This window comes from Cavia porcellus, unplaced genomic scaffold, assembly GCF_034190915.1.
Source record: "Cavia porcellus strain 051 isolate PalLab524CR breed Dunkin Hartley unplaced genomic scaffold, mCavPor4.1 scaffold_32, whole genome shotgun sequence".
Taxonomy (NCBI): domain Eukaryota; kingdom Metazoa; phylum Chordata; class Mammalia; order Rodentia; family Caviidae; genus Cavia; species Cavia porcellus.
This window is the reverse complement of record NW_026947515.1, coordinates 25935978-25948296: the sequence shown is the minus strand read 5'-3', so window position 1 is coordinate 25948296 and position 12319 is coordinate 25935978. Positions and strand designations below refer to the sequence as shown.

Here is a 12319-nt window from a genome sequence, read left to right as displayed (position 1 = left end):
TACCCTGCCTGCATTCCAGAAGTGCACAGAGGAGAAGTGCTCCCCCACCCCCGCGCTCATTTCCAGGCTTTGGGAGGCAGCCTGGTCACCAGGAGGCCTGTGGACAACCGCTAGCTTCCGCCTGGGAGGGAATTTGAGGACACAGTCCTGCCTGTCTGAGAGGTGGGAGTATGTTAGGTCAGCGCTGAGAGATACCAGCCTAAGACCCGTCCGGAAACAGCCCAGGCGCCAGGCAGTGAGGCTTCGTGCAGAGTACTAGCTGTCTTACAAGGCAGTCGGGCCGCAATTGCCATGGCTCTTTCGCGGTTAATGACTCTACCCTGTCCTTCCCCAACTGGCACCTGCACTTGCAGACCGCTCCAAGGTGAACTGCAGGACTGAAGTGATGCCGTGGGATGATTAATCTCAGGGCGCCCGAGTAATGAGAACCTCTCAGTGGTTTGCAAACCGAGCCCGAGCTCAGATGATCAGATTAAACTGCCTCAAAGCATCAGGCCTCCCAGACAAGTCGGGGCCTGAGCTGCAAGCCCCTGGAGTAAGCTGCCCCCAACCCCAGCAGCATCCCAGTCAGGCCCACTCCTGGTTGGGGGTGGGGTGAGGCACAGGCTCCGCCCCAGGGCGGGGCGCGGCGGGCTCCCTGGGGATCCTGGCGAGCGGGCAGCTCTAGGCTGCAGGGGCTCGATGGAGGCGCCGGCGGAGCTGCTGGCCGCGCTCCCTGCGCTGGTCACGGTGCTAGCGGTGCTGTTTGCCTGGCTGCTGCTGCGGCGCGGAGCAGCCCCGGAGCCCGCGCTCCCAGCCCAGGCCACCGCGACCCCCACGCCACCCAGCCCCTGTGCCCCAGAGCCCGCGGGACCTGGAGAACCCGAGGGCCCGGAGGAGCCCGGGGAGCCCGCGGCGGCTCTGGCAGAGGCGGAGGAGCTGACGGCGGCCGAAGCCAGGCAGGTACGCACGGGGCCCTCCCCTCCCTGGGGCCTGCGTCTCTGGTGTCCCTGCCGGCCCTGAGGTCCCCGCGAGGCATCGGGGATCCGGGGCGCGCAGTCTCAGCTCTTGGGCTCGCCATCCTCTCCCAGAAAGTGCCACCGAGTGTCAAGCGCCTGGAGTTTGCTTGTTTCCTTCCTCCCCTCCTCCGCCCGGGAGCCGCCCTGGCTGGGTCGGGTCGGGTGGGGTCGAGGCCCGGAGCCGCGCCGCTTCCAGGCCTCTGACCGCTGTGATTTTGCTCCACTCCCTGCTCCCACTCCCAAATCCACGCTCACGCACGTGGCTCCTCTCAAGACCGGCGGTTGGAGTTGCCTCGGTGTTGGAAATCTAGTACTTTGGGGAGGTGACAGTGACGAGGGAGGAAAGCTGCCTCTTTTAGGCCAACTTTATTTTATTTTATTTTATTTTATTTTATTTTATTTTGTTTTATTTTATTTTTGTCTTTTTCATTTTTATCAGTACCGGGGATTGAACTCACGACCACCTGCTTGCAAGGCAGGTGCTAACTTTAACCAACTTTAAATCTACATTCCAGAGTCGATGTGTTTTTCGAGGCCCACGAGGCCGGACATGACCATTGCAATCGTTTTTATTGTCCTTTTTGTAAGGTTCAGATCGGACTTGACCTCCTAGCTCCCACCCACTTGCCAGAAGAGATACTACTCACAGCAGGGACCTAGGTTCAACAGTGAGGTAGTCCTCGGGGAGCACTGGGTGTCCTGAAGGAGAACAAGGTAGAACAAGGAATTTTGCAGGTCCTGGGGACATCTCAAGATGTCCCAAAAATTTTGACCTGCCTTCAAGGTCCCTGTCCACTGAGGTGCAAGACAGCCAGACAACTTTGGCCACAATTGTTTACAATCTCCCTGCCTAATGGCCCCGGCCTTCTTTCCATCCCTGCAAAAGGGACACACTCTCTGTTTCCAGCCTTACTGCTCTCTGGCTGCCTGCACCCAGGTATTAAACCATATGCTTAGTTGTCATCACAAAAGCTTGTGGAGCAGCCTCTCACCCCTATTGGTTAGACTTTTTAGGCAGCATGTGGGCCTTAGCATGCCCACTCCACCCTCAGGGGTACAGCTCAGAGCTTTGGACACCCCCAAGATGACCTTCTTTTCCACCTCTGCCTGGGGCCACTCTGGTATGTTGGCCTCCAGCTCAGCCCTGGCGCCACAGGACCTCCCTTGCCCACTTCTAGCCAATCCTGTGCTCTTTCCCACTTATCTGTTCACACCAGAAACCCCTTTGCCCATGGTCCTAGGACCTTGTCCCCCTGGCTAGTGCAGTCCACCACCTCGGCTGTCTACAGTCCAACTGTAACACTTTGTTCTGTCCCTGGGAGCCTCTGTGTAGGGGGGAAGGCAGCAGGGACAGTGTCAGTGCCCACAGATGCCCACTGTGACCTTGGCTGGACACAATGGTTAACACTGGGGAGAAATCTGCAGGGGAGGAGACTGAGCTTAGAGGCGGTTTTTCTTTGTCAGACCCGCTCTGGGCAGGCGCTTTGCTTGACAAGTGGGTGACTAATTGTATCGTTAGAGTGGTTCCTGCCCAGTCTGAAGAAGGCAGTTGTGCACATCCCAGAGAGGATGGAGCCAGGGCCTGCTATCCAGGCGGGGAGGGGTCTGGACATGCACTGGACATGAGCTCCATTTGCTCCTGTGTTTGGGATTCGGCCTCACCTGTCAGCCCCTGGGCACAGGAGACAGCATCTGGACTAACCCCAGGCACCACTAGCTCCCCAGCAGCCTTGTTTATGCCTTGCTCTTTTTTTACCCAGCAGCAGGTCTAGACTGAAGTGCAGGGTGGCATTTAGTGGTTCACAGTCACATCTTGGGCCTCTGGGTCACAACACTTGTCTACAAGGCTTTTGGGCTGTCGCCTAGGGAACTTCTAGTGTGCTAGGTTCGAGGGTGATGTTGAAATAAGGGTCCCCGATCCTGGTAGGTGCAAATTCTTTAAGGAGAGTGGCTGTTTTGCAGGACAGGGGTGACAAAAGGACGACTCCGGTCCTGGGAAGGTTGTCCTAAGAGGACCTACCCAACCAGAGAATTCATACCTCAGTTTCTTCCCTTGGAGGCTCAGAGTCCCAGCATTTTGACTTTTACACTGAACTATATCCCTCACCACCTCTTTATTTATTTAGAAACAGAGTCTTGATAATCCTAGGATTGAATTTGTGATCCTCCTGCCTCAGCCTCTCAAAGCTCTGGAATCCCAGGCATGTGGTACCTTATCAGGCTCCCCAGTCCTTTCTGAGCTGGTCTGAGCGTAAAGGAGTGTAGGGCACACAGTTACCTTTGTGTCCTCTCCATCTGTCCCTGTCTAGCTCCCTTCACCCTCCCTCTTCATTTTCCACTAACCAGTTCCCATCTAATCCAATCCCCATCTCTCCCAATGAAGCCTGGTCGCCTGGGGCAGCTGCTGCCTCTGACTCACAAAGCTGATTATTGAGGAGATCTGGAGCCCCAGGCAGCCCCTACAGCTGCTGCAGTGAATCAGGGGCAGCATCCCCGTGCCAGAATTCCCCATATCCCAGGCCCCAGAGCAGCTTAAAAAACAGGGCTGAGATCTGCACAGCCCCAGTGGCCAGCAGCAGAGAAGGCCCCTCTGCTCCCCCAAGCTTCCCTCAGTGCCACAGCCGGGGTTGGTAGTGAGAGAGGGCAGGATCAAACTGTTAGAGCCACTCTGCCTTCCCCTGCCAGGATTCATGCGAAGCAGGCAGGGCGGGAAGTGGGGGCACTCAACCTGCTCCGGCAGTGAATTATAGCCTGCAATGTGTATCTTGGGGCTCTGGACTCCCTGATAAATGGAAAGGTTCTGTGAAGCTGTATGTGAACCCTAGGAGCCCACCCCCCAGCCCCCAGCTGTGGTCATGAAGGGAGGGTCAGAGGTCTTCCCAGGGGTACCGGAGTTACGTGCTCTAGTCGCACACTCAGAGCAGGAACTGGGCGAGGTGTTGTGTACTGTAGTCCCAGCTACCTAAGCAGCTGAGGCAGGAGGATTGCTTCACCTCAGGTGTTTTGAGGCCAGGGCTAGCAACACAGCAAGAGCCCATTTCAAAAACAAAACCCAATAGGTTTTTTTTTGTCAGTGCTGGGAGATCAAACTGGCACCTGGAGTATGCTAGGCAGATACTATACCCGGAACCCCAGGGTAGGGACTTTGTGCAGAGCAGCTGGCTGATGTCACAGCTGATGTCACAAGCTAGGAGACTTTGAGATCACGGGAGGCTAAAGCAGAGTGTCAGTGTAGTCTGGTTTCTTGATGATGACTGAATCCCAGGTCCAGAGTGGGGTGGGGAGCTCTAAGGACCTTTGGGAGGCAATCGAGACCTTTTATTTATTTTTTTTTTTTTTTTGGTGGCAGACAGCAAACCCACAGTCTTATGAATATGGGCATGCGCTCCCCACGGCAGTATTCCCCAGCCCTGAGATGGCTGTAAATGAAGGGTTTTGCATGATTGTATCGGCCAGCACTGAGCTGGCTGAGTGTGATTCTGGCACTGTGCTTGTGTAGGAACATGTCACTGTCCTCGGGAATAAGTGTGTTGGAATGGTTAGGGCAGGCGTCTCGAGATCCAGGTGATGGCCCGAAGCCCAGGCGAGCGTGGGGAGAGCAGAGCCGCCAGAGCCAGGCTCAGGGGTGTGGAGTGATCGAGTGCCATGCTTCCGCCTTCTCCTCAGGTGTGGCAGTTTTCACGGTGCAGATAAGGCACAGCCCTGGGGAAATGGAGGAGGGCATTTCTCGAGAAGGGCTGGGTTTTCTGACCCCGAGTGGTATTGGTCTGCTGGCTGCACGGCCTCCATCAGTCTGTCCATTTGTCTGTCTGTCCATCTGGCTCCTCAGCCCGATCACTGTGAAGTCACCCTCTGTCTTCACCCACCTTGTAGCCACTGGGGTGCCCCCTGGAAGCTGCAGAGTCCCAGGATTGTTGGGGAGCACCAGGTGAGCCCCTTCCATCATCTGTCCTGTTAGCCTAAGACACTGTTTGGCATTCTGTTCTCACTGACAGGTGGCAGAGAGACAGATATTTGCTCCTTTCACCTGGGGATCTTCTATGCGATCACTTTGGCTGACTTAATGAAAGGAACCCCACAAATGGTAATGACAATAGTGGCTTCTCACACTGCTGGAGGCTGGGGAATCCAGGATCAAGGCATCAGCAGATCTGGGATGACGTGACGGCCCTCCCCTCGGCCTGCACACGCCACCCTGCCGTGTCCTCAATGGCTGCAGAGGGGGAACTTTGGTGTCCTTTCTTCCTTCCTTAGGGGCACTGATCTCATCCCAGGCCTCATCTAAACCTGTTCAGCTCCCAGAGTCCCCAGCTCTAGTCATATTGAGGGTTAGGGCTTCAGCACAGGCGGGAGGGTGCTGAGTCCACAAGGGGTCCAGTGATTCACTAGAGGGAAAGCTGGGAACAGTCCAAGTGCCCGTTCATTAGGACATTGGACTAATTAGCAAATCAGTGTTAAATAAGTAAGGAAAATAGCACATAAAATGAAAACATGTCCATGGTAATTACAGTAATGTGTATCAGCAAAACAGGCAACTCAGGGCTGGAAGTGGAGCTCCGTGTTTGGGAGCTCAAAAAAATGGTTTGGTTTGGTTTAGACAGCCTCTTTATGTAGTGCAGACTGGCCTTGAACTCACTTATTTAGCCCAGACTGATGAACTCAGGGCAGTTCTCCTGCTTCAGCCTCTTGAGTGCTGTTTTTTGTTTGTTTGTCTTATTGTTTTTTGGTTTGTTTTTTTTTTTTTTTTTTGGTACCTGGGATCAAACTCAGGACCTTGCTCTTGCCAGGCAGGCGCCTATGCCACTGAGCTATTATTCCTGTCACCCCCCCCCCTTTTTTGTAAAATTGTTTAAGTTCATAGTTTGATTTCTTTGCTCCATATGAGAGAGAATCCAGAGCCAGATGTGACAGCACAAGTCTATAATCCCAGCATGGCTGAGGCAGAGGGTTAAGTGCCGGTTTAAACTCAGTCTGAGGATTTAGTGACATTGTAAAACCCTGTCTCAGAGTTTAGAAAAAAGGGGGGAAGGGTGAGGCAGGGATGTTGCGGCTTTGAGAAGGCCCTGGGTTGGGTTCAACCCCCAGGATCTCTCTCTCTCTCACTGACTGTCTCTCTCTCTCACCCTGCCCCATGAAAGAAAGGAAGACCAAGGTGAGACTTATAGCTCAACTTCATTCTTTCAACAAGAGCCTTGATTACATAGAGAATTTAGCTGTCAAAGTTTTTTACCTAGCAAAAAAAGAAAAAAATTTTATTATCCGGGTGCAGTGGCACACACCTGTAATCCCAGGAGGCTGGAGCAGGAGGACTGTCTCAAATTGAAGACTGCGCTACATAGTGAGTCACTGTCTCAAAAAAAAACAAAAAAGCGAAGAAAAAACCTTTTTTTCTAGCAAGAACTAGTAATTTTTTTTTTTTGTCTTTTTCCTTTTTATCCATACTGAGGATCAAACCCACGACTGCCTGCTTGCAAGGCAGGCGCTTATGCCGCTGAGCTAAATCCCCAGCCCCCTCGTAATGTTTTTTTAAAGGTAGTCAATTTTTAAGAAACACGTTTTGAGGAGAAAAACTGCCCAGCTTTGGAGCCTCAGACGTGAAAGGATACACGCGTTCTCCACTAGCTTTTCACTCATGGCCTGGCCTGCCGTGTGGGAGGCTGAAGTGGCCCAACCTGGGACACACTTCTCCGAGGCCTGCCGGAGGGCCCTGGTGGCCAGAGCATTGCTGGAGCGAGCCTGACTGGCCATACTGGGTTTGCCACTATGACAGCTGTGTGGGCCAGGGGGTGTGGACTGGGTTCGGAGACCTGACTTGAGGGTCATGGTGCCAAGCTGCTTGCCCGTCCTCGCCGTCAGGCTGCTGTGCGGAAAGTTGGGTGGGGTCCTTCCTTCTGCAGGGTGATAGAAGCATCATGCCAAGGGCCACAGTAGCCACTCAGCATCGGAGAGAGATGAAAGGAAATTCACTGCAGGATCCATGGGCTTGTTCTTCTAAAAACTGCTTCTAGCAGTAGTGTACATCTGCAGACGCAGCTGCTTGGGAGGCTGAGGCAGGAGGATCTCTTTAAGTTCAGGAGTTTGGGGCCAGTCTAGGCAACATAACGAGAACACACACAAAAATATGTGAATAGTTGAGTGTGGCAGTGCACACTTGTATTTTTTTTTTTAATTTTTATTTTGAATGTTGTAAAGTACAACAAACAAGACAGAACAAAGCCAACCGAGACAGTGTCATGAAATTGGTACAGAACTTCACAGCAGGGTACTGGGATAACAGTAATAGGTATCACAGTATGTCTTATTATCTTCACAATAGTTGCTCTTTCAATCACGGATACAAAAATAAATGAAGTACAGAATACTATAGAACTTATCAAAACAGAATATTGAATAGAGCAGTACCATTAATCAGAATAGAGCAAAACAGTAGTAAAAATATTTGCCTTCAAAGAGATGGCAGAAGGAAATCCCCCTTATTTGCTATGGTCAACCTCCCAGGAGATGCTCAGATCTCTGGTTCCCATTTGCTAAGGGGGACCAGGGGAAGTGGGATGTTTGACTCTAAGCCTGAGCACCAGTAGGCTCACTATTGCTTAGCAGGGAGGCAGGCTGGTTGCTTGGTTTCCTAGTGCCCTAAGTTCCAACATGATGTGGATCTCAGGAGACGCTGGTGGTTCTTCCCCAGGGCCAGCCGCAGCTGGTGCACACTTGTAATCCCAGTACCGGAGAGCTGAGGTGGGAGGATCACCATGAGATTGAGGCCAGCCTGGGCTGCAGAGCAGGACCAAAACCAAAAATTCTGTGAAGTGTCTTAGAGCTGTAATCACAGTGGTCTACGTCCTGGTCCTCCCCTCCCTGTTGTATGGCTGGTGTGTGTGTGTGTGTGATGATATTTTTAAGTAAAAATTCCTTGCACACAACTGTATCTCAGTACTGTGGGAGGCAGGACAGGCCTTTGTGCAGGAGATCACAAGTTTCAGACATGCCTGGGCAATTTGACTTAATAAGATTTTTGTCTCAAACTTAAGAAAATTTTTTAAATGAACCAGGTGGTCAGGCATGATGGCATACCCTGTAGTCCCTGCATTTGGGAGACTGAGGCAGGAGGATCACCGGAAGTCTGAGGCCACTTGGGGCTAGATAGTGGGGTAGTTCAAGGCCAGCCTGCACTACAGAGCAAGACCTTGTCTCAAAAACTAAAAAGCAAACCATGCCCACACCGATGACTGACCACCTGATGTCCCAGACACCTCAGCAGCCCCAGCCCTGCCCTGGCATTGCACTTGTTCCCTTTATCCTGGGTGATGTGCCCAGCCCCCGCTGCAGGCCTGAAACTGGGACAGAACCAGACACATGGGTATGTTCCTATACACACTTCTGTGATACAGTTTAATTTAAAAGGAGGCATAGCCGAGAGTAACAATAACTAACAATAAAATACAAAACTTAGAGCAATGTGGTCGTTAAGTTTCTTTAAAACTTATGCTTTATTTCTGAAATTTTCCATTTAATATTGGCTGTGGGTAACTGAACCACAGAAGCAAAAGCATGGCTTGGAAAGGGAGGCTGCTGAAACTGTCTTTGTCCTGAGCAGACTGGAACTTGCTGAGGACTTGGTGTAGGTGTTGCTCAGGACTGGAAACCTCTGTGCTCGTGGCTGCCCACTGTCCACTCTTGCCTCCATCACCCCACCCTTCCACTCTCCCTTGAAGTTGGAAACTGTGTCCCTTCCTCTGACTGAGGCCCCCAAGAGACTTTAAAGACTGTCTCAAAGCTGGGTGTAGTGGTACACTTATGTAATTGTGGCACCATAGGAGGCTGAGGCAGGAGAATTGCCAGTTCCGGGCCAGCCTGGAACATGAGACCCCACCCCCCACCCCAAAATACAAGCAAAAAAACAACAATACAAAATGTGTCTACTTGGCAGTGCTGGGGCCCAGCCAGGACCTCGAGCACACCAGGCAAGAGCTTGCCCACCGGGCCCTGCTATCACTATAAACCAGAGTAGGTCAGTCAGGACGCTTCAGCCAGGCCTCCTGAGCTGGGATGTGATTCTCCAGCCCTTTCAGGCTGGACTGTGTGGATCTCTTAGTTTTCTGCCCTTTTCTAGACCTTCTCTCTCCCACAGTGTAGACCCATGTTCAGTCAGGTGCTGTGATCTCCGGCCAGGCTTGGGCAGAGGGCAGGTGACAGCCCAAGGGTGCTGTTTTGTTCTATTTGTCTTGTCTTGTTTTTATAGAGCTTTTGATGTCCTCTGAGTCCCCTTTGCAGGAGCACTGCCAAAAGCTGCTGCTCTGATGGGATCCAATGTGGCATGCAGCCCCCAAGCAGCAGCAGTACCTGCTCAGGGCTGGTGACCGTGCCTTTGGCCTACGCGTTAAGTCAGAGCCCCCTGGGGAACCCGAGGACAGGAACTCGGTGTCTCTCCCACCTGCTCTGCCCTGTGGCCACCAGGAAGGCTTGTAGCCGTGAGGCCCTCTGGGCCCGGCCACTGCTGTCTTCCTGGCCAGTGACCAGTGCAGCTGAGCGTGTGTGCCCAGCCCAGGCCGCTTCCTGAGCCCCATCTCTGCCCTGCCTTTCCCCTCTGGTGTCTGATGGGTGTCTGATGGGATCTGTCTGTTGACATTCAGTCTCTCTTCCCCTCCCACCATGGCTCCTGCATGGCTCAGCCCAGAAGCCTGGCACTTAGAAAACAAAAACAACAATGCAAGCCAGTGTGGTGGCCCACAGGAAGGCAGGCAGATGTCCGAGGCCCTTTTCTTCCCTGCCCCTCCTGCCTGCTAGCATTCTGTCTCTAGTCTTGTCCCCTCTGTCTCTGGGGTCTCCTGCGTGTGACCCTCCTGTCATCTTGCCATGGTTCCTCTGGGCCAACTGGTGGCCTCTTCTGGGGGGTCCTTGTCACTGGTCCACCCCACCCCACTTAGGCCACCAGATCTGGCATGCCTTTCATAATCCAGGGTCCATGAGCTGCCTCTCAGCATGTCCACCACGCGTCGCCCCCAACCGCAGGCCCCTGCCCTTGACCCCTCCTGCTGCTCGCCCTGCTGGTGCCTGCACTGTCCTGTCAGCAGGAGTGGCATGCACGCCCTCCACTCCCCGGCTGTGTCTAGGGCAAGCACCCCCTGTGCCTCTGCAGGCAATGTCCAGGGCCTTCATGTCCCAGCCTGCGGCTGGCATCCAGTGAGTTCTTGTGGGAGTCAGAAAGCTGCAGAAAGCACAAAGAGAAAAACAAGACATTGCCATTTCCCTCAGCCAGGAGCCCTCTCTGCAGAGGCTCACACACAAGCCCAGCCTGAGGGGGGATGCCAGCCGGGAGCCTCGGCCCCCTTCCTTTACCACTTCTCCCACACCAAGAGAGGATAAAAATCTGAGCTAAAGCCCCCACAACAAACCTGGGGACCCCTGCGCAGAAAGGAAGGGAAGGGGCCCACAGGTGAGCACCAAAAGACAGACATTGACAGGACATAAGTCCCTGTGAGCGGGTCCAGCCTGGCAGTGCTCCCTGTGATGGGGGAAGAGAGTGCTTCTCTGTGTACCCCCTATGGAGATGGTGTCCCCAGATCTGACAGCCAAAGACTGGAAGCAGGAGGACTTTAAAAACCAGGGATTAGCTGGATGTGGTGGTGCAGGTCTGTAATCCCAAATCCTCTCAGGTCTGAGAGGCTGAAGCAGGAGGATCCCAGATTCAAGCCAATCCTGGGCACGTTAGCCATTTTTTTGACTTGCCTCAAAATAAAAAGGGCTGAGGAGGTAGCTCAGTGCAGAGGCCTTGCGTCAATCCCCAGTCCTGAAAAGAGAAGCGCATGCAAGCAGCCAGGTTAGCGCTGAATGTGGCCAGCAGCTGGCAGGTGCTCTGGGGTTTGAGCAGGACACGCAGCATGAAGCCAGCTTTTATGGTGTCTGCTGAGCAAGTGCTTTGGAAGAGAGGACGAGAGGCCAGGGAAGGTGCAGAGCGGATGTGCAGAAAGTGGGGAGTAGGGGGCTGGGGATTTAGCTCAGCAGCATAAGCACCTGCCTTGCAAGCAGGCAGTCGTGAGTTCGATCCCCGGTACCGATAAAAAGGAAAAAGACAAAAAAAATGGGGAGTAGGGGGAGGGTCCCACTGGCCCTTAAAAGGAAGGAGCCAGGGGAGCAATCAATAACGAGGGACAGGGCTAGCAGCTGTCCTTGGAGGCATCACCGTGTCACAGCTGCTGGGAGGAACTGGACAGACCAGAGGGTGCTGCTTGCAACAAGACCATCATTAGGCTCTGAGCGGAAGTCAGCAGGGCCTGTCTTATCGCCTGGCAAACATGGATTGGGAGAGCAGTGTCACCCTCCACCTGCAGCAGAAGGGCCCGGATCATTCTGCTTGGGCACCTGGGCAAGAACAGCAAGCGTTCTGCAATCCGGAACTGCCTGCACTCAAGTGCAGTGGCTAAGCAGGGGATCCTAAGAGAGCTCAGGACCCTAAGAGAGCTCAGGACCACCCCCTTCCACACCCCTTCGGTAGTGAGGATCAGTCCCCCCACCCCCTAGCTGAGCAGGGCTTCTGTCATCTGTCATCATCCTGGATCGGCCAGCAGGCTTGTTCCAGGTGGCTACCCCAGGGCCCCCGCCATGATGTGTGCAGGACGCCAGGGCCGCAGCCAGAGGCGCGTCCGTGTCCATATCCGCATCCGCGTCGGAGTGGCCTCTCCCAGCCCCCTGCATTTCCGCCCTGGGCACTGTGCAGGAATCAGCCAGGCAGCCATAAATAGCAGTGTGGTGCCTACGGCAGGAGACTGCAGGAGATGGGTTTGCAGCGGCTTAATCAAACCTCTACCCCCAGCCCCTCTCCGAAGTCAGCCCTGGGCCATGGAGCAGTGTGAGGAGTGCTTCCCATTTGCTGTGCCTCTCACCTCTCCCTTGGAGGAAAAAGCTGAATTGGAAACGTATACTGGAACATCTGAACGTAAAACTCCATGCTGAAACTCTGGTCCAGGAAGTGGTTGGCTTTGGGTCTCAGCTGGGCCTAATTTGGGGACAAGCTGTCTGTCTCCGAGGAGGTCACCAATTTACAGTTTGTCTGTGTGTGGTACTGGGGTTAAACCCAGAGCCTTCCATTGAGCTGCACCCCCAGCTTTTTTTAGTTTGAGACAAGTCCCTGCTGCATCACTAAATTGCCCAGACTGGCTTTTTAAAACTTGCAATCCTCCTGCCTCAGCCTCCTGGAGTTGCTAAGATTACAGATGTGTGCCATCCATCCCCAGCTAATCAATTCACAGTTGTCATGAAATTGCTTTATTCTAACTAGAAGCACGATGTGTTAGTTTCCCAGAGCTGCTGTAGCAAGACAGACC

At 53.6% G+C, this 12319-nt stretch overlaps 1 protein-coding gene across 1 annotated transcript in view; it reads left to right on the top strand.

The window, feature by feature from the left end:
• Positions 1 to 622: 622 nt before the first annotated feature.
• The window catches only part of Mxra7 (matrix remodeling associated 7), a 28049-nt gene continuing 16352 nt past the window's right edge, over positions 623 to 12319 (top strand). The window contains exon 1 of the mRNA XM_003464870.5: positions 623 to 942. Coding sequence (XP_003464918.1) covers positions 682 to 942 — 261 coding nt within the window. The 5' untranslated portion in view covers positions 623 to 681. The remainder of the gene's footprint in view (positions 943 to 12319) is intronic.